The sequence below is a fragment of the Emys orbicularis genome, chromosome 7, assembly GCF_028017835.1.
Source record: "Emys orbicularis isolate rEmyOrb1 chromosome 7, rEmyOrb1.hap1, whole genome shotgun sequence".
In the NCBI taxonomy this organism is placed as follows: domain Eukaryota; kingdom Metazoa; phylum Chordata; order Testudines; family Emydidae; genus Emys; species Emys orbicularis.
In genome coordinates this window covers 86,869,086-86,895,242 of record NC_088689.1, presented here as the reverse complement: position 1 = coordinate 86,895,242, position 26,157 = coordinate 86,869,086, and the positions used below count along the sequence as shown (strand labels likewise).

General features: G+C 41.9%; 1 protein-coding gene across 1 annotated transcript in view; it reads right to left on the bottom strand.

Moving 5' to 3' along the window:
* Positions 1-26,157, bottom strand: part of NISCH (nischarin) — a 60,790-nt gene that overhangs the window by 19,826 nt on the left and 14,807 nt on the right. The window contains exons 4-13 of the mRNA XM_065407307.1: positions 22,031-22,079; positions 19,932-20,095; positions 15,978-16,073; positions 10,068-10,163; positions 9,403-9,555; positions 4,482-4,550; positions 3,783-3,968; positions 3,419-3,547; positions 2,756-2,869; positions 1,353-1,461 (exon numbers count right to left, since the gene is read on the bottom strand). Coding sequence (XP_065263379.1) covers positions 1,353-1,461; positions 2,756-2,869; positions 3,419-3,547; positions 3,783-3,968; positions 4,482-4,550; positions 9,403-9,555; positions 10,068-10,163; positions 15,978-16,073; positions 19,932-20,095; positions 22,031-22,079 — 1,165 coding nt within the window. The remainder of the gene's footprint in view (positions 1-1,352; positions 1,462-2,755; positions 2,870-3,418; positions 3,548-3,782; positions 3,969-4,481; positions 4,551-9,402; positions 9,556-10,067; positions 10,164-15,977; positions 16,074-19,931; positions 20,096-22,030; positions 22,080-26,157) is intronic.

Sequence of the window (26,157 nt, the reverse complement as noted above, 5' to 3'; positions counted from 1 at the left end):
GCTACATGTTGATATATTATAACAAAAAGTCCACTCTCAAGAAATGACCTAGAATATGGAATACTTTAGTACATGGAAAAGCAATTACAGAATCAAAATACCTAACACAAATTAAGTAGCAGCTGTCCAGAGTTTAGAAAAATTGACTGCATTTAATCTGTAGATTACAAAAGAAAACTAAAATAGATTGAAAGGTTAGGTGAAGTACATAAAAAGGTAACCAAGTCTGCTTTGATATGTCTATTCCTATATTGGTCACATACAAATAATCATGTGAGTGCTATCATAACAATCTTTGCCTTCTCATAGAAGATGATGTTGGGGAAACCTCATGAGATTTTGCAGAAATGTTGGTAACATCTTGTTCTTTCCCAGAATGGGAGCAAGAGCTTTGGACACTTTCACCTCCCTCACCCGGAATAAAATGTTTACAGGAAAAGGGTCAACTGCTTCCCATCCCAACCCATACAATTGACGTACTCCCTTGTTTGCAATACCATCTTAAGGAATTAGAAATAGTCTTAACCCCTACCATTTGTTTCCATTTAATCATTTTCTGTGTTTCTAACTCAACTGAAGCCAAAAAAGCTCAGTGATGTTCACTTATCCTCAGTCATGCATCAGCATTCCTGTAAATCAGCAGGAATGAGCATAGCTCTATAAATAGTGTTAATGGCTGCTGCAAAAGCAGTACATAGAACACAAAGCCCTTTTGTGTATGCCACATTTATGCAGTGGGTTTGTTTTTATGAACATCTGTCAAAAGGATTTTGGCTCAGTGGGTATACTGAGATCACAGGGTTAGAATCAGTGTGATAACCCTCAAGTTAATATTGTTACTACTGATGTTTTTCTCTGCTCCCCTTCTTTTTCTACCTTCTTTCAGGTTTCCTGACTTAACTGTGTCTCTTGTCAAAAAGCAATATGGGAACTACCACCACATCAATTCCCTCTTAATATCCCAACACCAAACAGGGAAGAAAAGTCATTTTAAAGCACTGCTGTACATAAAGGTTTACCATTAGGGCACTAGAGATTTATCTACATTAGGAAAAGCTGGATGTGTAGTCCTCCACCAGTGGTTTCAGCAGGATTAGATATAGTGGTAAAAAGATTTGCACCAGGTTTATGCTACAGCTACCACAGTTAATACCACCAGAGGAAAACTACAGGTCAGAATTTTGCCAATATAAATATAGCTTAGATGTCTGGGACAATACCCATTTGCCTTTACGCTTCAACTGATGCTGACAAAGCCCCATATTCAGTATATAAACTTCATGTATATCAATGCAGCCTAGAAAAACAGGACCAAGAGGCCCAACCCAGCAGCACGATACATACATGATTACCTTGGCTGGAGCTGATAGGACGAGGCAGAGAAGAGGAGGAAGGATGAACAGTAAGAGAAGAACAGTTTGATTTGGAGCTGGCAGCAGTGAGCCTGGAGTCCTCACTGATCTAATAAAGAAAGTATGTAGTGGTTAAAGAAACAAGAATCTAGCACCACTGACAAACATACAGAGCAAATATTAGATCCAAGAACTCAAACAAATCCACATAATCATGTGGCTTGTTTTCTGTGAAAGCTCAGCTGTCATTAACAATTTTCAGTTCACATCCATTCAAGTCTATATTTTATTTTCTGTTACAGTGAAATCCTGTTATAAGGATCCATTTTGGAAAATGCCATTTTGATTATACTGATAATATTAACTAGTTGTTATATCTAGACTGATGGAACAGTGCATTTCACAAGTCAGATGAGTGACTAAAAGGACAGAGCAACTTCTGCTAGTTCTTCTATTGCCAACTCTGGACAGTCTGGTTATAACTGGCCTCACAGCCACAGTCAAAAGTGCAAACCTGAAACATACTTTAACTGCAGGTGAGAGGTACTCAGGATATGTCTACGCTACAAGAGATGGGTGTGCTTCCCCTGTTCATGTACACATTTGCACTAGCTCTTACGGAGTACAAATGGCAGTAGCATAGGTAGCAGCAGCACAGCTGAGATGTGCCAAGAACAAAAGAGCCAGAAACTGGTGGGTATGCACTCTGCTGCGACCAATGCTACCACAGCTACACTTCTATTTATACTTGCACTAGCTCAATGAGAACAAGTGTGAATATGTGTACCCGAGCAAGGGAATCGCACTCCTAGCTCATAGAGCAGGCACTGTCTCAGAGGTGGGACGGTCTCGCCTGATTTTGTTTCTCCAAGAAAAAAAAAAAAAAAAAAAAAATCAAAGAAATCCCCACCAGTGCCAACAGGGAGGGACTTTTAGAAAATTATTTTAATACTTTACTGCATAACCAGTGGAAATTGTTTTTAGTGATCATCTTTGAATGGACTTTGCAACTTGTAACATGGACCAGCATAGCTGTGCTTCTCATCAAGTTAGCCACTCTGTATATTGTGAAGTCATTCTATCTATCCCTCCTTCTCCCCATCTGCCAGACCACCACAGAAAGGAAGACATAGAAGACATTACTGAAGTTAAAGGAACAGAACAGGAAAAATGTGCAAAATTGCTGCATTTAAAGTGCATCAGACATTAAACAAGCAAGCAAAGCATGTTTTGCAGAAGTTGTTACAATATAGATGCTTCATTAGTAAGCCAAATAGATGCAAGAGTAATTTGAGATATTATTTAACATCTACAAGTCTTTTTTTTTTCTTCAAGCACCACATTGTCCATGTTTTACTTTACAAGGTTTCTAGCCCCTGATCCTCCCCCTCTTAAAAACTCACCTTCTTATCAGAGTTATTCAGTTTGTACTTAACCTCCTTTGCTTTTTGAATAGCTTTCAACACTTCTACAGTGTCAAGTTCCTTTTCTGTGGTACTGATATTATCCAAACAGACCTGAAGAAAATCCATAAAGACAAATTGCTTGGTTAAGCCTCAGTAGCAATACTGAAAGAATGATGCACTAATTGAAGCAAGACACCGCCACTATTTTGAGATGACCACTGACTGACTGTTTATACTAATACGAACATTTAAAGTAATATGGTACCATAATGGCAAACTAAGTACGTCTGTAGGGTTACTTTTCATGGAAAACCAGACCTCCCCACCCTTACTCTCAAAGGACTGAGACAAGTTCAAAATGCCAGAAAAGCTATTTTCACACCTTTGTAGCAAAAACTGTGTTCAAATGTAAATGTGCTGCTTCTCTACCCACACAAGGCTTTAAGTTTTCTTCCCATAACTGACATTGTCAAGAGTAAGTTGGTTTCATTCTCTAAAACAGAAAACCTCTACAAACACATAGTAAACATTTAAGGGAATTTTTGCAAATTTAACAGCTGTGCAAAAAAAGCTGAACTAGCCACTTGTTTTCTCTACAGATTTTAGAAAATAAAAAGATTTTTAGGTACTGAATTCAAATAAAAATTCCATGTGGCTTACCTCTGAGGCTCTGTCCCCAAATTGGGCTAGCACTTTGGTCCTGTAATCAGGAATGATGCTCAAAGGATTGTTGGATAAGACCACCTTTTCTAAACATGGAAGGCTTCCTATATTTCTTATTTCGTCAATCTGAAAGTATTTGCATATAAATATAGGTGTCACTCAAATTTGCATTCTTTGAAAGCGAGCATATGTGTAAGTGTGTAGACTAAAGTATATAGTGTATACAACAGGAAAACTATAATAATGCTGCAAGCACAAAAATCTATTATATCTGTATTTTAACTCTGAAACCAATTGCCCATAATCTGAAGGACAATTTGTTAAAATTAATTTTATTGTTGCAATGAAGCTAATCAGTTACCTGATCTATTTTGTTGCTGCTAAGATCCAGGTTGACTAGCGAGTACAGTTTGTTAAGGCCACATAGCCTTTCCAGAAGGTTTCCTGCTAAATTCAGAGTTTTGATGTTCCCAAGTTTTGTATGAACACCTTCCAACGATGCAAGTTTGTTGTAGGATAGGTCCAGATGAATGAGGTTGTAAAGATGCTGCAACACCAGAACACAACAGCAACATCACATACCAATTCAGTCAAATTAAACAACATCTATTGGAGACATTGTGCTAAGGCTCACCCCAGCTGTGTGCAAGATTAGATTGCACACTAGCCAGCATTGCTAAAAAATGTGTGTATGGTATCATTCATCCACGAGGGCCCATGTAGGGAGGGAGAGATCCCCCTGGCTCAGTTCTACAGAGCCACATTGCCTTCACTGCCAGCTGGCTGCTATGCAAAGTGATAAGAACTGCAGGGGAGCTGGTGAAACAAGAAAAAAAAATACAGGAGAGGGAAAATGGAGGACTGAAAGTAGTATATGGTGGAGCATGGACATGGAGGGAGCCAGCTCAAATTGTTTTTAATGATGTCAGAATGTAATCTTTACAGTTAATACACTATTCATGAGAAAGGCAGCCAATACCAGAGTCCAAACGAAGCAGCTCTGTGCTCTCACATCCCAAGACTTTGGAGACAAAAGTGAATCCTCAATAATGTCACTGACCTGTAAATTCTCTACTAGCGACACATCATTGTGACTCAATTCTAGGAATTCAATCTTCGGAATTAGTTTCTGGAAGAAAAAAAATGGTTTTATGCGGTAAAATGCCCTTTTGCGTCTGTCAATCGGCCCACATTTGTGAGACTGTCAGCTGATTAATGATTTAAAAAAGGCATATTTCTATGTCCTGAGTCTCTAAAGTAAAAAGAACAAAAACAAAAAACAATCACTCACTCACACAATATGGTAGTTCAGCATCCTAAGTGGCACCATGCACTTCTTGAAAAAAACATTAGCTCTACTTTGAGAAGTGAGGTCAAGTTCTACTTTGAAATTCTGGCTTCATACTCAGACTAATGGGCTGTCTCCCAATTAAGCCATTCATTACAGCCCAAGTTCATTTGAGATGTTTCACCTTAGTAGGGATGGGTATTTGGGTTATGCAGCAATCCGGATAAAGCTAAAAATTGCAAGGGTCAGCTCGAGAGAGGGCTTTGGAGTCTTCAACCATGGGAAGAAGGATTGCTAGGAAGAGATGGGATCCACCTAACCAAGAGAGGGAAGAGCATCTTCGCAGGCACGCTTGCTAACCTAGTGAGGAGGGCTTTAAACAAGATTTGCCGGAGGATGGTGACCTAAACCCAGGGGTAAGTGGGGGAGTGGGATACCGGGAGGAAACACAAGGAGGACGGTACAAGACGGAAGCATCCTGATTCATACTAGTTATCTTAGGTGCATGTACACAAACGCAAGAAGTCTTGGAAACAAGCAGGAAGAATTGGAAGTCCTGGCACAATCAAGGAACTATGACGTGACTGGAATAACAGAAACTTGGTGGAGCAGTTCACATGACTGGAGCACTGTCATAGATGGGTATAAACTGTTCAGGAAGGACAGGTACAGGAGGAAAGGTGGAGGAGTTGCCTTGTATGTAAGAGAGCGGTATGATTGCTCAGAGCTCCAGTTTGAAGCTGGAGAAAAGCCTGTTGAGAGTCTTTGGGTTAAGTTTAGAGGCGAGAGCAACGAGGGTGATGTCTTGGTGGGCGTGTGCTATAGATCACCGGATCAGAAGGATGAGGTAGACGAGGCTTTCTTCGGACAACTAACTGAAGTTTCCAGATCACAGGCCCTGGTACTAATGGGGGACTTCAATCACCCTGACATCTGCTGGGAGAGCAATACAGCAATGCACAGACAATCCAGGTTTTTGGAGAGTGTTGGGGACAACTTCCTGGTACAACTGCTGGAGCAACCAACTAGGGGCCGTGCTCCTCTTGACCTGCTGCTTACAAACAGGGGAGAATTGGTAGGGGAAGTAGAAGTGGGTGGCAACCTAGGCAGCAGTGACCATGAGATGGTTGAGTTCAGGAACCTCACAAAAGGAAGAAAGGAGAGTAGCAAAATACGGACCCTGGACTTCAGAAAAACAGACTTAGACTCCCTTAGGGAACTGATGGGCAGGAGCCCTTTGGAAGCTAATATGAGGGGGCAAGGAGTCCAGGAGAGCTGGCTGTATTTTAAAGAAGCCTTATGGAGGGCGCAGGAACAAACCATCCTGAAGTGCAGAAAGAATAGTAAATATGGCAGGCAACCAGTTTGGCTTAACAGTGAAATCTTCGGTGAGCTTAAACTCAAAAAGGAAGCTTATGAGAAGTGGAAATTTGGACAGATGACTAGGGAGGAGTATAAAAATATTGCTAGAACATGCAAGGGTATAATCAGGAAGGCCAAGGCACAATTGGAGTTGCAGCTAGCAAGGGATGCGAAGGGTAACAAGAAGGGTTTCTAAAGGTATGTTTGTAACACGGTCAGGGAAAGTGTGGGACCCTTACTGAACTGGGGAGGCAACATAGTGACAGATGATGTGGAAAAAGCTGAAGTACTCAATGCTTTTTTTGCCTCGGTCTTCACAGACAAGGTCAGCTCCTAGACCAGGGGTCGGCAACCTTTCAGAAGTGATGTGCCGAGTCTTCATTTATTCACTCTAATTTAAGGTTTTGCATGCCAGTAATACATTTTAACGTTTTTAGAAGGTCTCTTTCTAAGTCTACAATATATAACTAAACTATTGTTGTATGTAAAGTAAACAAGGTTTTTAAAATGTTTAAGAAGCTTCATTTAAAATTAAATTAAAATGCAAAGCCCCCCGGACCGGTGGCCAGGACCCGGGCAGCGTGAGTGCCACTGAAAATCAGCTCGCGTGCCGCCTTTGGCACATGTGCCATAGGTTGCCTACCCCTGTCCTAGACTGCTGGGCAACACATTATGGGGAGGAGTTGAGCAGCCCTCAGTGATGAAAGAACAGGTTAAGGATTATTTAGAAAAGCCAGATGTGCACAAGTCCATGGGTCCAGATCTAATGCATCCAAGGGTGCTGAGGGAGTTGGCTGATGTGATTGCAGAGCCATTGGCCATCATCTTTGAAAATTCATGGTGATAGGGGGAGGTCCCGGACGATTGGGAAAAGGCAGATATAGTGCCCATATTTTAAAAAGGGAAGAAAGAGAACCCGGGGAACTACAGACTGGTCAGCCTCACTTCAGTCCCCGGCAAAATCATGGAGCAGGTCCTCAAGGAATCCATTTTGAAACACTTGGAGGAGAGGAAGGTGATCAGGAACAGTCAACATGGATTCACCAAGGGCAAGTCATGCATGACCAACCTGATTGCCGTCTATGATGAGATAACTGGCTCTGTGGATATGGGGAAAGGAGTGGATGTGATATATCTTGACCTTAGCAAAGCTTTTGATACCGTCTCCCACAGTATTCTTGCCAGCAAGTTAAAAAAGTATGGATTGGATGAATGGACTATAAGGTGGATAGAAAGCTGGCTAGATTGTTGAGCTCAACGGGTAGTGATCAACAGCTCGATGTCTAGTTGGCAGCCAGTATCAAGTGGGGCCGGTTTTGTTCAACATCTTTATCAATGATCTGGACGATGGGATTAATTGCAAGTTCGCAGATGACACTAAGCTGAGGGGAGAGGTAGATACGCTGGAGGGTAGGGATAGGGTCCAGAGTGACCAAGACAAATTGGAGGATTGGGCCAAAAGAAATCCGATGAGGTTCAACAAGGACAAGTGCAGAGTCCTGCACTTCGGAAGGAAGAATCCCATGCACTGCTACATGCTGGGGACCGACTGGCTAAGCAGCAGTTCTGCAGAAAAGGACCTGGGGATTACAGTGGACAAGACGCTGGATATGAGTCAGCAGTGTGCCAAGGCCAACGGCATATTGGGCTGTATTAGTAGGAGCATTGCCAGCAGATCAATGGAAGTGATTATTTCCCTCTATTCAGCACTGGTGAGGCCACACCTGGAGTATTGCGTCCAGTTTTGGTCCCCACCACTACAGAAAGAATGTGGACAAATTGGAGAGAGTCCAGCGCAGGGCAATGAAAATGATTAGGGGCTGGGGCACATGACTTACGAGGAGAGGCTGAGGGAACTGGGGTTATTTAGTCTGCAGAAGAGAAGAGTGAGGGGGGATTTGATAGCAGCCTTCAACTACCTGAAGGGGGGTTCCAAAGAGGACGGAGCTCGGCTGTTCTCAGTGGTGGCAGATGACAGAACAAGGAGCAATGGTCTCAAGTTGCAGTGGGGGAGGTTTAGGTTGGATATTAGGAAACACTATTTCACTAGGAGGGTGGTGAGGCACTGGAATGGGTTACCTAGGGAGGTGGTGGAATCTCCATCCTTAGAGGTTTTTAAGGCCCCACCTGACAAAGCCTTGGCTGGGATGATTTAGTTGGGGTTGATCCTGCTTTGAGCAGGGGATTGGACTAGATGACCTCCTGAGGTCTCTTCCAGCCCTAATATTCTATGAATCTATGATTATATCTACAATTCATGCACCAACTTAATACCTCAAGGAAACATTTATAGGGACACAATAAACTCTAGATCCCATATAGACCCTTGCCTTCAAACTCATTCATATTGCAGAATTAAAGTCTGTATTATGGATTCTCATTCAGAGACTTGGTGTTATACTGCCTGCATTATATACTTGTTTTGGTTTTGATCTCCCTAAAGATCAGTCTTTGCACACACTGAAGGGAGGAAGAAATGCATTGTGGTTAAGGCCCTGGATTTGGATCCAGGAGATCCAGATTCTTTTCTGCCTATGTCACAGACTTCATGACCTTGGACAAGTCACTTAATCTGTGTTCCAGTTATCCATCTGAGTTATGAGGATAACTACTACCCTGTCTCACACATGGGTTGCGAGGAAAAATGTGTTAGTGTTTGTGAGGCACACAGACGACATAGCGGTGACAGCTATAAAAAAACCCAGTTTACTTAATTATCTTTAATTTGGGAACTGCAGAAGCAGCATGGAAAGGAAAACAAAGGAAGCAATGTCTTGACTGAATACTTAGGATGTGGTTTTCATGTTTGGAAGACTTTTCATAGTGAGTCATTGTCAACTGTGCTACTCTAACTGGTGGGGTTCAAGGTTGCCTTTAAACACCAATAAGGTCTGTAACATACAGTAAGTTCTATCCCAGAATGGGATTTTGTTTTATATAACTGGGTTAAGAATAAAACTAGTTTGAAGCATAAAAGTTTCAGAAGATCTACAGCATTCCTGTAATTCAACTAATCATATACATAAAATGCTGCATACAGACACTGCATTTACCCCTGCCCTTGCTTTGCCTGAGGGCAGAAACTACTGAAATTAAACAAACCTGCTTAAGTTGCTCCCAAAAATATTGCTTTTTCTGTGATTTAGATTGTCAATGTACAATTTAAGTTAAAAGCAAAATATGAGTGCAAACGGAAATCCTCTAGACAAATGGAAGTTTCTGATGTAAATGTAAAGCTCTGCTGGCTATCTAGATTGTTCCACAGCATGCTTGCTGTGCATTTTTTCCAAACAAGAAAATGTCTTGAAGACTAAGCTCCATGAGGTCTTACCACTGAATCATCAATCTGAGATATGCGATTGTGACTCATATCTAAAGTTGTTAAAGTCTTCCAAGTTGGGATAACCGCTGTCACAGGAAAACTTGAAAGGGCACCCTCTGGCTCCCATTGGTCAAATTCAGAGGCCTCAGGCACTAGAATTTCCTGTTTAAGACAGACATTAAAGAACATTATTAAAGCACTACAACTATGCCTTCAGGGAAAACTAATAGTTCTCAAAACAAGTCTTGCAACAGTTCAGTAAGGATAAAATAACACATTCAGATTAAACGTAATAGAATTTCATATCTGGATTGACAGGGTTGAAACTGCAAGAACTATGCTTATTTTGGGCATATGAATGGGGAGTTCTGACAGCAGTAGCCAATCCAAGCAGAGAATCTGCATGAACACTAGGATTACTGAGAAATAACTACAGTTGCCATGAATACCAGCTGTAAATTCAGCTGTTAAAGAGTTGGTACACAGATAATAAACACTTCCTTCCGATTTATAAAAATGACATTACCTCTCAAGATAATATAGGACCCTTCAGTCATATGGCTTTAATAGTAACACTTGACACAGCAAGACATGACTTCAGATAAACACTCCTGCAACTGCAATACTTTTGGACATGCTTTAAACAATTGCCAGCCTTGGGAAATTGCACTTACTTTCATTGAGGTTGCTGAAAACCGAATACTCATCGTGGTTAAAGTGTGCTTTGATGATGTCAGCCCTTTAATAAGATTTGCACCACAGTGATTTATCTGTTTAAAGGGAAAATACAGCCTTACAAAATAAGTTACAAGTACATGAGTATTGGAACAAACATAATAAAGTAAGGAAGATGCTGGTGATAGCTGGTATAACCAGGTGTTCAATTGTATCAACAGAGAGCATTTACAGTGTTCCTCTAAAATCTCTTTTCCATAAGAATATAAATAAGCAACAGGACCAAGCAAGAGCTGATCCAGTCTATTGCACTGGAAGTTGGTCAAGACAAAGCAAAGCAGACAATGAAATCAGTGGGGCAACCCGAAAGAAGCAAAATTCAAAAAGCTCTTTCAATAAAGTTGCCCAGCACAAGTAAAAATTCTCATCATGATGAAGCCACCCAGGCAGCTTAACTGGACAGAATACTTCACTCTTACCAAATGGAAAGGACTCTTGCAAGTAAGTTTAACTATAATTACAGCAGCAGATATTTGATCATACTAACAATCCTTGTGCATTCTTTACATTTAAAAAAAAAAGTGTCATAAGAAGTGGGAGACTAGGCTGAATGCAAAATTTCCCAGTGACTTTATTACATATGACAAATTTAAAGGATATTTGAGGGTTTTACTTGGGAGGTCATTAGGTTCCAGCCGGCCGCTCTTTAGGAGTGGCTGAAGGACATTGCCACCTGAAGTGCTTAGCAGCGTCAGTCCAGTTAGTTCCTGGTAGACAAAAGCCTACATCGCACGACTACCACCACAAATAGCACTCTTGTAGGCAGTATCAAAGAGACAAGCTTCAATGGGTATAGAAACTGAGTTCCTCTCATCCTTAGAAGTGGAGTCCTTCCAGGACAGAGCTGATACTCTGATGGGGAAGTTTGCATTATTATTGTAAAGAGGATGTCAATCCAGAGCTAGTCAATCCAGTACTTTGCACGAACATTCAAGTTATAAACCCCCTCATGTTAAATTATTTTTCCTTTTCCATGTTCTTTTTTTAGAAAGTGATCTGCCCCTATCCAAAAAACAAAACACATTTTAGTTAGTGAAGCCTTATAGATCCCCTCAAAGAGTTATTGATATATATTTCCTTCCCACATGATAATTTTAATTAAAAAAATCTTTATTAAATAAATGCCACAAACAGAGGCCACTAACAGGGGAGTTTTGGAGGAAGTAGCTGCAGACTCTGTACTTGAAAGTAGCGGGACCCTGTGAGTGGAGCATTTGGTCCATCTGTGGGTTGTTTGGCTGGCTGAGTGTTCTCTGTGTATGGGCTGCTTAGCAGAGCCATGGGGCCCTGAGTAAGCAGGATGCCTTGCTAAAGGCTGAAAGGCTCTTGGTTTTGGAACTTTGATCAGTGCCTTGCCAAAGATGGTGAGGCTCCAACCAATAGCGGCAACTAACAGGAGTGGTTTCAGAGCAAGTGAGAGCAGCTTTCTTTCCAGGTTCAGCAGTATGTGAGATATTAAGATGGCCAGTGATGGAACAGTGGTGAGGACCTGCAATGGATGTACTCTCTTTCCTGCTTGAAGACAGAAGGGATTTCCTGTGCATGAAGTGCAAGTTGGTGACTGTGCTGGAGGAAAAGATTCTAGGATTGGAGGGACAAGTTGAGATGCTACTGAGAATCAGCGAAGCTGAGGAGACAGCCAGGTTTGGGAAACACCAAGGAAAAATGGCACTGGCCTCAGACTCAGACTTTAAGGCCAGAAGGGATCATCATGATCATCTAGCTGACTTCCCAGGAATCAGAGAAAGAGAGAAGGTCATAGGAGGTCTGGTGGGTCATAACCACCAGAGGCAAGAGGTCAAAGCAGCACTCTACATAGCTGGAGACAGATAAGGATGGGCAAGCTGTGGCCACTAGAGAGAAGACGATGGGAAGAATTCCACATGGCTAGAAGTTTCAAATTGATACCAGGTTCTTAACATGAAAACTATAGAAGATACCTCTCAAGATCCTGGAGGTCCAAGGTAACGGAAATATGTATGGGATACGCATGTGGATGGCAGTTGGGCCCAAACTGTAAGAAAATCAAGCTTGCCCACGAAAAGTTCTCCAACTGTCCAAGGAACACAGACAATCCTTGTTGTAGATTCAATATTCAGAAGAATTAAAGAACATTCTGCAAGGCATAGGTGGACAACAGGACAGTACGCTGCCTTCCCAGAGCCAAGACAAGAGATGTCACTCTAAGACTGGATAGGCTTCTGAAGTCAGTGGGCTAGGATCCATTGGTTATGTTTCATATCAGCACTAATGATACTGTTGTGGGATAACTCACAGATAGAAGATGACTTCAGGGAACTCGGAAACATGCTGAAGAATGTCCAAGCAATCTTCTCTGAGATCCTTCTTGTCCCACAAGCAAGGGAAGACAGAAGGCAGAGGATTCTGGACGTGAATCACTGGCTAGGTAAGCGGTGTAGGGTAAAGGACTTTGGTTTTGTAGAACATTGGTCCACCTTCTATGAGGGGAGGGGGCTGTATAGTTTGGATGGTTTACCACCTCAGTAGAAGGGGAACCAATCTCCTTGGAGACAGGCTGGCTAGAATAGCAAAAGGAGAGGGTAAAAAGAGGGAAGATATGAGCAATGAGCTCAAAATCAAGATGATGAGAACAAAATTAAACAAGGAACCAAAGGACATGAAGAGAAGAAATTCTTGTATTGCCTATACACCAATGCTAGGAGCCTGGGTAAAAAATAAGAGGAACTGGAATTGCTCATATGAGCATAAATTCAACCTAGTTGGTAGTATTGAAACCTGGCGAGATAATTGCAATGTTAAAATCAATGGTTATAACCTATTTAGGAAGGATCGAGAAGGCAAAAGGGAAGGGGGAGTGACATTACCTCCTTCTGAGTCACTGATAACTTGGAAAAAAATTATATTGAAAGCTTAGGGAACAAGATGACCATCTCCTTATGCATCTATCTACATAGTGTAGAAAGAAAAGGTGCATGATCATGGGGGACTTCAATTTCAGTGACATATGCTAGAGGACTAAAACATCCTTGCAATTTTGTAAACATTGCAGATAATTTCCTAACTCAAAAAGCATTGCAGTGAACACTGGGGAATTCTTTATTAGACCCTGTCTAATAAAGGAACTGATCACAGACCTAAAAATTAATGCTAGCTTAGGTACAAGTGATCAAGACTTAATTGCATTTATAATGTGCAAGAAGAATAAAGTCCAGACCAGTAATATACATACTTGGTGCTTTAATAGGGCCAGTTTCACGAACCTGAAAACAATTATGACCCAAACAGCTAGTAGGAAGAATTTAATCAGAAAAATGTGTATGATAATTGGGAATCATTTAAGAACACCTTACTAGACGTCCAAAAAGCCACAATTGAGGAAGAAGACTGTACTGGTTAAAAAAGCAATCTGATTTAGAGTGGAAGTGAAGGCAATCGTAAAAAATAAAAAGATAATATATAACAGTGGTTCTCAAACTGGGGGCCATGAGGTTATTACATGGAGGGTTGCGAGCCGTCAACCTCCACTTCCCGCAGCTCCCATTGGCTGGGAACGGCGAACCATGGCCACAGGGAGCTGAGGGGCTCCATGCCTGCAGATGCTCCAGATAAACAATGCATTAGATATTCAATTAAATGATTCCATAGAGTTTAAAATCATCAAATTTTGGTGTAGACCTGTTTATAAGCCGACCCCCGCTTTTTGATGCGTCACTTTTTTATCAAAAATATACAGCTTATGAATGAGTATATATGGTAACTTGATTTTTTTTTAATGAGATTATAAGTTTGGTTGATAAAGGTAATAGTGTTGATGTAATATACTCAGACTTCCGTAAGGCATTTGACTTGATACTACATGACATTTTGATTAAGAAATGAGAATGATAGAAAATTAGCACTGTTGTCTAAAGTATTGTAGCCATGTTGGTCCCAGGATACAAAGAGACACAAGTTGGGTGATATAACATCTTTTATTGGACCAATTTCTGTTGGTGAAAGAAACAAGTTTTCAAGCTTACACAGAGCTCTTCTCTTACTCCCCACCTTGTCTCTATAAAATGAACATGGCACACAGTAAATGGATTACCAGCTGGCTAACTGATAGGTATCAAAATGTAATTGTAAATGGAGACTCATCGAGGGATGTGTTTCCAGTAGGGTCCTGCAAGGATTGGTTCTTGGCCCTATGCTGTTTAATGTTTTTATTAATGACCTGGAAGAAAACAAAATAATCACTAATGAAGTGATGGAGCAGCAAATAATGAAGAGGACCGGTCACTGATTACCAGGTGCTCCAAACTGCTCTGAAACTGGGTACCAGCAAACAATGTGTGTTTTAAAACAGCTAAATGTAAATGGATACATTTGGAAACAAAGAACATAGGCCATACTTACATGATGGGGGATTCTACCCGGGAAACAATGACTCTGAAAAAGATTTGGGGGTGTTGTGGATAATCAGCTGAACAAGACCTCCTAGTGTAATGGTGTGGCCAAAAGAGCTAATGTGACCCTGGGATGCATAAACAGGGGAATATCGAGTAGGAGTAAAGAGGTTATTTTACCTCTGTATTTGGGACTCGTGTGACTGCTGTTGGAATAGTGTGTCCAGTTCTGGCACCCACAATTCAGGAAGTATGTTGTTAAATTGGAGAGGGTTCAGAAAAGAGCCACAAGAATGATTCAAGGATTACAAAACCTGCCTTACCGTGACAAACTCAAGGAGCTCAATCTATTAAGTTTAACAAAGAGAAGGTTAAGGGTGACTTGATTACAATTTATAAGTACCTATATGGGAAACAAACATTTGATAATGGGCTCTTTAATGCTGAAGCTAGACAAAGTCAGAGTGCAAATAAGGCATAAATTTTTAATGGTGAGATTAATCAACCACTGGAACAATTTACACAGAGTTGTGGTGGATTCTCCATCACTGACAATTTTTAAATCAAGATTGGCTGTTGTTCTAAAAGATAGGTTCTAGGAATTATTTTGGGCGAGTTCTATGGGCTGTGTCATACAGGAAGTCAAACTATATGATCACAGTGATCCCGTCTGGCCTTGGAATCTATGAATCTAGATTGATTGATTGAGTTCTTCTAGCTGATTCAATGCCTTCTTTGATGCATTTGCCATTAGAACACCAGAGTCCTCTCATTTTTAACACTTACTGTACTCCCAAAATGGAAGTTCACTATTGCTTTACATTTCATAACAAGGTACAGACATTGGCAGGTCTCCATAATATGTAAATATTCAGTCTGGTAAGCAAGCTATGACGTAATACATTAAATGAATGACTGAAGTTCTATCAGAAACTTGCTAAGTTCCACTAATGAATGTCAGACCAATTGTAAATAAATAAATTTTGCCAATTAACAAGTAAGCTAACAAACAAAATACTGCACCACAAAGTGCACTGTGGGAAAACAGATTTTATTTCATGGTATATTTGTAAATATTTGGTATTTCAACAAGTAAAGATGTTTTAGTAACGAGACCTTGCTAAAACTTTTTGTTATTAGATCTTTTCTAAGAAGCAGAGAGATCACCACTACTTTGGTTTTGATTTTTATATCTAAAACAAAGTTCTACTGTAATTATATTAGGAATCTTGCTCTTTAGGGGCAATGTACATAATCAGTTGTTCTAAATATCTAGTCTGGCATCCATTTTTTCCAGACTAGAGGAAGCGGTATTTGTCTCACTTAACAATAAATATAAAACATTTAAATTACTTCTAGTGCCAAGCCAAAGTAAATGATAGCTCACCAATACTAAGTGATACACTGCAATATTGGTATTGCTAGACTCTGCTTTTGAATAGCCATTAGAAAGTTACTGAGCAAACAGGATCTCAACCGTACCTCTATCTGATGAAGAGATTTAAATATTGACAAATCAAAAGGCAAAAGATGCTCCTGAATGTTGCTGGTTCCAAAAGGTCCCTCTGTGCCAGTTACCTAGTAATCAAGATTAAAGACAGAATTAATACACAAACCAATCAACACACATATGTTGCAGTGTCTGTTGTAAATTACCAGGATTGAACCATATAAATACAATTACTGAGAACCTTCTAAAATGACAGCCAAAGGAGTTGAAGGATTCCACTGTTAATGACACTTGAACACAATTTAGCATTTAAAAAAAAGAAGGAAAAAAAATTGAAGGCAAAAGCCAAACATACAGAAAGCAAGGAGCTGAACTTAAAAGGCAGGTCTACACTTAAAACACTGCAGCTGCAGCGCTTCGTGAAGATGCTACTATGCCGACAGGAGAGATTCTCTTGTCAGCATAGTTATTCCCTCTGCGAGAGGCGGTAGCTATGGTGACGGGAGAAGCCCTCCCGTCAACATAGAGCTGTCTACACTGGGTATAGGTTGGGAGAACTTCGTCGCTCATGGGTTTATATAAGTTTATAGTGCAGACCTGGCCTAAGGCTGCCACCTTGTATACATTGTAGCACATGGAGTTGTGGCAAAGACTTCATAGTTAAGATGGTCACTAGTTTTCCATTCTAAACTAACTGACACCCTAATCCCCCATGCACTAAAAAAATCTCTCTTCTTGAAATGAAATCAGAAAATTACGCATATTTCCATCCCAGAGTTTCAAGTAGGACAAGGCATTTCCAAGTTGAGAGCTTGGAAAAAGTTGAGTATTGTTAGTTTTCTGCAAACTGAAGCGCAAATCTAGAAACTCCAAATTGGTTTTATTTGCTTGTCTTCAATTAATATTAGTACCAATACAGAAGGTTCGGAAATACTTGCCATGAACATCTGAATTTGAGAAGTCTGCAGGATATCTTGCTTGGACTCATCTGGGGTTTGCAAGCTCTTAAGGAGCTGACATGCTCTAGGCACAAGCGATCAGAGCTTCAGTGCCAAGTTTACAATGGCGCCAGTGGAGCCATGGAGCCGGGCCCATGCTCAGGAGGGGCCCCAGCCTGCTCTGCTTGCACTGCGCCCTGAGACCCCACCAGCCTGCTGTCTCCCCCCACCCTGCCCACCACTTGCTCCTCTTGCCCTGCCCGCCGAGGGCTCCTCTTCACCCCCTGTCCCCACCCACCGGCTTCTCTCTGCCCCCTGGCCAGACCCCAGTGAACCTCTGGCTCCGGGCAGTCTCTGCTTCCCACCACCTGTGGGGCCCCACCTGTCTCCCTGGAGCTGAGCCGTCTGGGACTGGTGCAGAATCCTGGCCAGTCTCAGTCAGTTGGGGGGAACAGTATGGGAGGCTTGGCTGGGCCCCTCCAGGCAAGTGGGTCCTGAGGGAGGCTGGCTGGGGCAGGCCCTGGCCTGGCTGATCGCACTACTCCCGAGGGGCCAGAGCGATTCCTGCCTCAGGACCTGCACTGGTGGCTCAGCCCGGCAGACAGTCGCCTCCCAGCAGGGCCAGTGAATGCCGCAGGGAGGCAGGGCATGGGGGAGGGTGTGTCTGGAGGGTCTGGGGTGGGGGTGCTGCGCTGTGAGGGAGGATCTGTGTGTGCTGGGGTACTAAGGAGTGGGGGTTCTGTGTGGGGTGCTGTGCAGTTGTGGTGGGGCTGTGGGCGGGGGGGGCCAGGATGTTGTTGTGCAGGGCGCTGTGTATTTGTGGCAGGGTCAGGGGGAAGGGGCGCTGGGTATAGTGGGTCCGGGGAGCTCTGGTCATAGGGAATCGGAGGGCTGTTCCAGTGTTGGGTGGGGGGGCTCTGTGGCGTGGCATGGGCCCGCCCCCGAGGGGAAGGGGCATGCTGGCAGCACAGGACTGGGCAGGCCACTGTGTGTCTGGCTACTGCGGTTTGTAAATAGTGCCCTCACACTGGGCACTATGCTATGCCCCTGGCCAGCCGCTCACTCCAGGGACTGACCCCCCTCCCCTGCTCCATTGCCCCCGGGGGGCCCACAAATATGTTGGGCGCCGGGCCCACAAAAGGCTAATCTGGCTCTGCAGAATTTACAGGGTCAGAAAATACCACTGGGGCCAAAGAACACAGGTTTCTCTCTCTGTGTAAATTTTGTAGCATTGGAGCTGCAAGGCTGGGGAATGGAAAGCTCCATAGAAATGGAACTGCAGATGCATCTTTGCTTTCACAGAGCACAAAAGCTTCTGATGAAGTTTCCATATTCTCCCCAGCTGTTCATTTTTGCCTATTAAGGAACTGGACTCCCCCACTGCTCCCTGACACTAACTATTCTAATCCCAGATGAAAAAAATGATTCAGATTTAATTAAGGGTGCAAGAACATAACATGAGTGCTTTAACTTTTAAGTATTCTTGAAAGGTCATCTTTACAGCTGGACTTCCAGAAGCTGTAAGTTCCATTGGATAGATTTAAATCAGAAATCAGATAAGACAGGGAAGTTGTTCTCTTTTTGCTATGAAGAGTAAAAAAAATCTGATGAGCTCTCAATTTTTGTACATCAGAACTGAGGAAAACCTTTCCAATTCACTTCAAATTTGGCAGAAGAAAAATCTGCCATGTCTCCAGACTGAACCTACTAATTGAGGCTGCCATATGAGCTTTTATTGTTAAGATTACAAGGGGCTAAAATTGATTTTTAATGGAAACTCAGTTGCAACTCTCAACTACGGAACAGTTACTATTTACAATTACAGATATAAAACAATGAAGTGAGAATGTTGGGGGGGCAGAGTTTTTATAACTTCTACATTAGACGGACAGTATCACGGAGTTATGTGCGTTCCCAAAGGCCAACCAAGGCTCAGAAAGATTACATGGTTGTATGCCTATGTACAAAGCGCCTACAGTGGGGCTCTAGGGATGCCATGTCATGCAGGAAAATATCAGCTGCTATGTGTTGTTGCTTCTAGGCACAATAAAGTGAAGATTCTGGGCCACCTAATCAGCATTAATATTGGCGTTTCCATGCTTTCAAAGGATTAAGTGACACTGACAGCACACCATTAATTTCTAGTGCAGAGGTGGGCAAACTATGGCCCGTGGGACCCTCCTGCCCGGCCCCTGAGATCCTGGCCTGGAAGGCTAGCCCCCGGCCCCTCCCCTGCTGTTCCCCCTCCCCCGCAGCCTCAGCTCACTGTGCCACCGGTGCAATGCTCTGGGCGGCGGGGCTGCGAGCTCTTGCTGGGCAGAGCAGCTGCAGAGCCGCGGCCTGACCCAGTGCTCTGTGCTGTGCAGTGGCGTGGCGTGGCTGGTTCCAGCTGGGCGGCACGGCTGCCTGTCCTGGTGCTCTGGGCGGCGCGGCTGTAGCAGGCCAGCCACCTGTGCTCCAGGCAGCGTGGTAAGGGAGCAGGGAGGGTTGGATAGAGGGCAGGGGAGTTCGGGGTGGTGGTCAGTGGGTGGGGGTGTGGATAGGGGTCGGGACGGTCAGAGGGCATGGAACAGGGGGGTTGAATGGGGTCAGGGGTTCTGGGGGGGTAGTCAGGAATGAGAGGAGGGGTTGGATGAGGCGGCGGGGGGCAGTCAGGGGCAGGGGTTCCGGGGGCGGTAAGGGAGAAGGGGTGGTTGGATGGGCCAGGGGTTCCGGGGGGGGCAGTCAGGAATGAGAGGAGGGGTTGGATGGGGCAGCAGGGGGCAGTCAGGGGCGGGGAGTCCGGGGGTGGTCAGAGGACAGGGAGGGGTGGATGGGGCAGGAGTCCCGGGGGGACCGTCAGGGGGCGAGAAGCGGGGGGGGGGGGTCGGATAGGGGGCAGGGGCCAGGCCACGCCTGGCTGTTTGGGGAGGCACAGCCTCCCCTAACCATCCCTCCATACAATTTTGGAAACCCAATGTGGCCCTCAGGCCAAAAAGTTTGCCCATCCCTGTTCTAGTGTATACTGAAGGAAACAATGTCTACATTATTTACATCAATACATTCTACCTTTAAATATTTGAGTCTACATGTGAAATCCAGAATATGACCTAGATCAGTTTTGGCATCTCCATTAGCGCATGTAGGTTTCCCCTGGCGCAATTGTTGAGTGATAGCATATAACTGCAATGGTCTGAGGCTGAAGACCTCTCCAGCCATTAGTAATTGTTCTCCTGAAAAACAAGAGTACAGTGATATTAAACACGGAGTCGTAATATTTTAAGATTTCATCCAAAGGGATAAACAGCTGATGCCCACCACTGCTGTGGGGAAGGGGCAAGAGAGGAGTATTACGGTGGTGGTGGGCACCTCATGCTGGAGATTTAACTAGTTGCCCTTTACACCCTAGCTCTGACTGAAGTACTGAAGCAACATCCACATGTTTTGCCATTTAAAACAAATATTCGAAGAACAGAAAACTATGGACTTCTTGCATTAGAAAATCTAAATGTTTAAAATAGGCCCTTCAGCCACAACAGGCCAAAACCTCCTCATGGAGTTAAAGCCATGCTCCCATTACCTTTAATAGACCAGGATCAGACATACTGAAGCTCATTTATCTAATGTAAAAGATCACTCTTTCTCCAAGCTATCCTTAGATAAATTCCCGAACAATTAACACTAACCATTCCATTTGCAGAACAGTTCCTTTTAATAAAACATATTTACCAACTTCACAGCATTTGCTGTATACAATGGGGAATTATAGAAAACATTTATAATGGCTATACTGGTAGGTCTAAGGCTCCCACTGTACTCACAATGTCAAAATGAACTCCCACTATCTGAAATACAACATGCATCCCCACTTATCCTGATTTTCCATCAACATTTCTTCTCACTCTAGTACTCTTATTTTGGACTGGTTTTCAAATAGTAAGAAATAGCATCAGATTGTCAGCCCTCATGGACACCTGAAAATTCTATCCTGACTATAGCCAATAAACTACAAATACACTGCTCTGGAACTGTTAGCATTTCTCCTCTCACTCAGAAGCAGCAATTAGACATTAAGGACAGGACAGGCATCAGTTTTCATAATAAACTTTATAAATTATGGATGGGGTTTCCAAAAGCACTCAGTCAATGATTCTCACCCCCACCCTGCCTCAATGGGAGCAGAGGAAGGCCAGCTGCAGAGGTCTTTGGAAATCTCATCCTAAGTGCTAAAGTTACAAACTAATGCCAGGTTCTGCTTTGCTACTGGCACCTCAGTGTAAACCTAGAGCAATTCCGTTGATGCTAATGAGGTTGCATGTACTGCAAGTCAGGATAGAATTTTGTCCTGTAACTATTATTTTAAAGAGCTACACAATTTTCTGAATACTCCCTTTGAAACGGTTTTACAATTTCATAAGTTCCCTACTGCTGCAATACTGACCAGCTCTATCAGCAGCAAGAGCATGAGATAACTCACTACACTAATGGAAAAGGCATTCAGTCTCCAAGTCTCAGGAAAGAATGCCTTTTAACAAGCTGACTAGGATGCATTCACGATACTATAATTATGAGGTTAACTAAACTATTAAATTAGAAGTACAAAATAGCCACAAATTTATGTACAGTGAACACATTACATTTTAATTCAGCTTATGTTAAAATATTATTAATTAATATGGAAAAAACATGTGTAAGTTGCAAGAGGAAGTGTTGGAATAATATGCCATGTCAAGAGGTTTTATGAAAGTTTCCTGGCGAGGGCACCCTGGGCTCATCATATAAGAGTTCTGAGTTTGGGAGAAGTTTCAGTAAGTCCATTCCAAGAGCCGGGGAGGGCAGACTCATGGCAGTGTCTATTTACTGCATTTCCACGTTGCTGTTGAGAGCATCTTTACAAGCCAGCATTGACAATGGCCCAGCATTGTTCAAACTAAAATACATCTGTCCATATGGAGTACGCAAAGAGTTGATAGCAAGAGACAGAGGGGCGGAGAGCAAAAAAGAACTAAAGAAAACATGATCCACAACATTCAAAAGGGAAATCTATATCTGGCTGCCTAGAGACACGTCACTCCAGTATATTCATATACAATATAATTTTAAGAAAATTTGCATACCAAATACACACTATTGTTCTCTGTTAAATTCTAGGCAATTCGTTACAGTACCTCTGTGAAAGAGCTCTTCAGCCAACGCAGCTGTGATCCCATTGATTTCCTGCAAAGAACAAAGCACTGTAACTGACTAATTTAAATGTTTTCCATTCTTCAAATGTTAACACTTCTGACATTTATCAGAAAATCTCCCTTTCCTACCATATTAGAAGATCTTCAGAAATATCTTAAAAAATGAAGTATTGAGACCATAATTATATCTTATGGATGTTTTTATAATGCTAAAGTCACTAAGGAAATAACCTGCAATAATTTTGAAAATTAAAATAGTCTTAAGTTAGATAAAGAAAGACAGCATTAGACTATAGTTAAATAGGCACATTCTTAACTAGATGTCTTTACTCTTTTAAATGTAACAGATGCTAGAGTAAATATTACCAAAAATATTAGCTTACTTTCAAGTAGTGCTAATTCCTTATACAAGTTCTAGTAACCACTCATTGCTGAGAAATGTCAAGATGACTATTTTGAAAAGAGGTCTTGGAATAAGCTATTCATTTATTAAACATTCAAGAATTCCTCTCCTATGTCAGACTGAGACTGCATGCCACTAACATGGAAAAGATGCATTCTTTGGCTTGCACAGGTGTGAAGAAAGGGATAGCTATAGAAAAGGCAATTAAATTCATTCTTCTAGACTTTTCTTCAACATATTTGCTTTTTGACAGCATAAATGCTGTGCCACTCCTCCCCCCCCCCCCCCCGCTCTGGCATCACCATTAATGCAGCCCCAGGAGTCAACAGGTAGGTGTGTAGACAACTTTGGAAGGGAGGATGAGGGCAAAAAAATTTCAATAGAGGGATGTCAACATTTCTGCCTCCCCAAGTCCATAAAGGAGGGGAATGAAAGGCACCAAGATGGGGAATGAAATATTTCCCACCCACGATGAGCAACAATCCTATGGAAATTCAGAGGCTGTTTTGGACACAATGGAACAGTAATAAGATAATTCTTGTATTGATTCTGTTAGACACAAAGAAAGCCCTGCAAAAACAGTATTAGAAGTAAACCTTCATGCAATAGTTAATCTTAACCTTGAAATATTCATATCATTTATAACAGAGGAAGCAACAGAAATCAAATGATTCTTAATTCAGTACTCATCCAGAAGTTTACTTTGTCCACAGATAGCTCTAATGCTTCATAACAAGGGGATAAAGACACAAAGAGTCCATCAGCTACACACTACTTTGCTCATTTATTGAAGCAAGTATTTTAGAAAATATGCTCCTAAAATATAAACTGAACTGAAACTGCACTATGGATCAGCCTAAAATGTTCAAACCAAATAAACTTAGGATGAAAAGCTACAAAAACTGCATTCTAAAAAATAATTCAGTGGCACAGAATTGTTCTTGCTCCTGTTTTAAATGAACAAATTACAACAGTAATTCTTAGCACATATGCACTTGGAGACAAAGCTGTACAAACACCAGTTAATCCTCACCACCTCACTGGTAATGTAGAAAGGCCACATAGCAATCAGCTTGTGGCTAAAGAGTCCTCCTTCCTATGGCAGACCTGGGAGGTGGGGAAACAGAAATCTGTCTCTAGCACTGCTCTAATCATATTTCTATTTGTCTAGTTCACAGCAGTCTTCTGTTCACAGGATCAGTTTTCAGCTGCACTTCCAGGAGCACCCATCCTCTTTTCTTTGCTACAAGATTTTCTAAGTTTAGCAGAGGAGACAATTCAGGTGTCAAAAGTAAAGTGTAGGACTGTGCAACAAGTTTCTCTATGGATACAAATTCTATACTTGAGTAATAAGAGTATAGCAGTAGGAATATACTACCAACTGCCTCACAAGAATGGTGATGGTGATTGTAAAGTGCTCAGGGATATTAGAGGGGCTACAAAAACAGAAAACCCAATAACGGGTGATTTAAACTATCCCCATATTGACAGGGTACATGACACCTTAGGAAGAGATGCAGAGATAAAATTTCTAGACACCATTAATGACAGCTCCTTGGAACAGCTAGTCCTGGAACCTGCAAGGGTAGAGGCAATTCTTAATTTATTCTTAAGCAGTACACAGGTTCTGGTCCAAGAGGTGAAAACAGCTGAACCACTCCCTAACAGTGACCATAATGTAATTAAATTGAACATCCTTGTAGGGAGGAAAATACCAAAGAAACCCACCACAGTAGCATTTAACTTCACAAAGAGGAACTACACAAAAATGAGGAAGCTAGTTAAATGGAAATTAAAAGAAACAGTCACAAAAGTGAAATGCCTGGAAGCTGTATGGAAACTTTTAAAAAACATTGTAATAGAGGCTTAAACTAAATATATACCCCAAATTATAAAACACCATAAAAATGCCACCATGGCTAAAAAGAGTAAAAGAGGCAGGCAGAGACAAAAAGACATCCTTTAAAATTTGGAAGTCAAATCCTACTGAGGAAAATAGAAAGGAGCATAAACTCTGACAAGTCAAGTGTAAAAGTATAATTAGGTAGGCCAAAAAAGAATTTGAAGAGAAATTAGCAAAAGATGCAAAAACTAACAGCAAAAAAACCCCATTTTGTAAAGTACATCAGAAGCAGGAAGCCAGTGCGGCCACAGGACAATCAAGGTGCTAAAGGAGCACTCCAGAAAGACCAGGTCCTTGCAGAGAAGCTAAATGAATTCTTTGAATCCATCTTCACTGGAGAGGATGTGAGGGAGATTCCCACATCCTTTTAATTGATAAATTAAACAGCAATAAGTCACCAGGACCAGATGGGATTCACCCAAGAGTTCTGAAGGAACACCAAATTAAAACAACGAGGAGTCCGGTGGCACCTTAAAGGCTAATAGATTTATTTGGGCATAAGCTTTCGGGGGTAAAAAACTACTTCTTCAGATGCATGGAGTGAAAATTACAGATACAAGCATAAATATGTGCCAGTATATTTATGCTTGTATCTGTAATTTTCACTCCATGCATCTGAAGAAGTGGTTTTTTACCCACGAAAGCTTATGCCCAAATAAATCTATTCGTCTTTAAGGTGCCACCGGACTCCTCTTTGTTTTTGTGGATACAGACTAACACGGCTATCCCTCTGATACTAAACACCAAATTGCAGAACTACTAATTGTGGTATGGCAATTATAGGCCAGTAAGCCTAACTTCAGTACCAGGCAAATTGGTTGCAACTACAGTGAAAAACAGAATTATCAGATACATAGATGAACACAATATGTTGGGGAAGAGTCAACATAGCTGTTGTAAAGGGAAATCATTCCTCACCAATCTATTAGAATTCTTTGAGGGTGTAAACAAGCATGTGCACATGGATGATCCAGTGGATATAGTATACACAGACTTGCAGAAAGCCTTTGACAACATTCCTCACCAAAGACTCTTAACCAAGTAAGCAGACATGGGATAAGAGGGAAGGTCCTCTAATAGATCAGTAACTGGTTAAAAGATAAGAAACAAAGGGTAGGAATAAATGGTCAGTTTTCACAATGGAGAGTGGTAAATAGCGGGGTCCACCAATGATCTGTACAGGGACCAGTGCTGTTCAACATATTTATAAATGATCTAGAAAAAGGGGTAAACAGTGAGGTGGCAAAGTTCGCAGATTTTATAAAAAATTACTCAAGATACTTAAGTTCAAAGCTGACTGCCTAGATTTCCAAAGGGATCTTACAAAACTGGATATATGGGCAACAAAATGGCAGATGAAATTCAATTTTGATAAATGCAAAGCAATGCACACTGGAAAACAATCTCAATTATCCATACAAAATGATGGGGGTCTAAATTAAACGTTACCACTCAAGAAAGAGATCTTGGAGTCATCCTGGACAGTTCACTGAAAACATCTGCTCAGTGTGCAGCGGCAGTCACATAAAGCTAACAATGTTAGGGACCATTAGAAAAGGAATAGAAAATAAGACAAAAAATATCACACCACTAAATAAATCCATGGTACACCCACACCTTGAATACTGTGTGCTGTGCAGGTTGCCCTATCTCAGAAAAAGATATATTAGAATTGGAAAAAGTACAGAAGGGCAACAGGGAATAAGGAAGTGTTATTTACCCCTTCACATAACACACAAGCCAGGAATCAACCAATGAAATTAATAGGCAGCAGGATTAAAACAAACAAAAGGAAGCACTTTT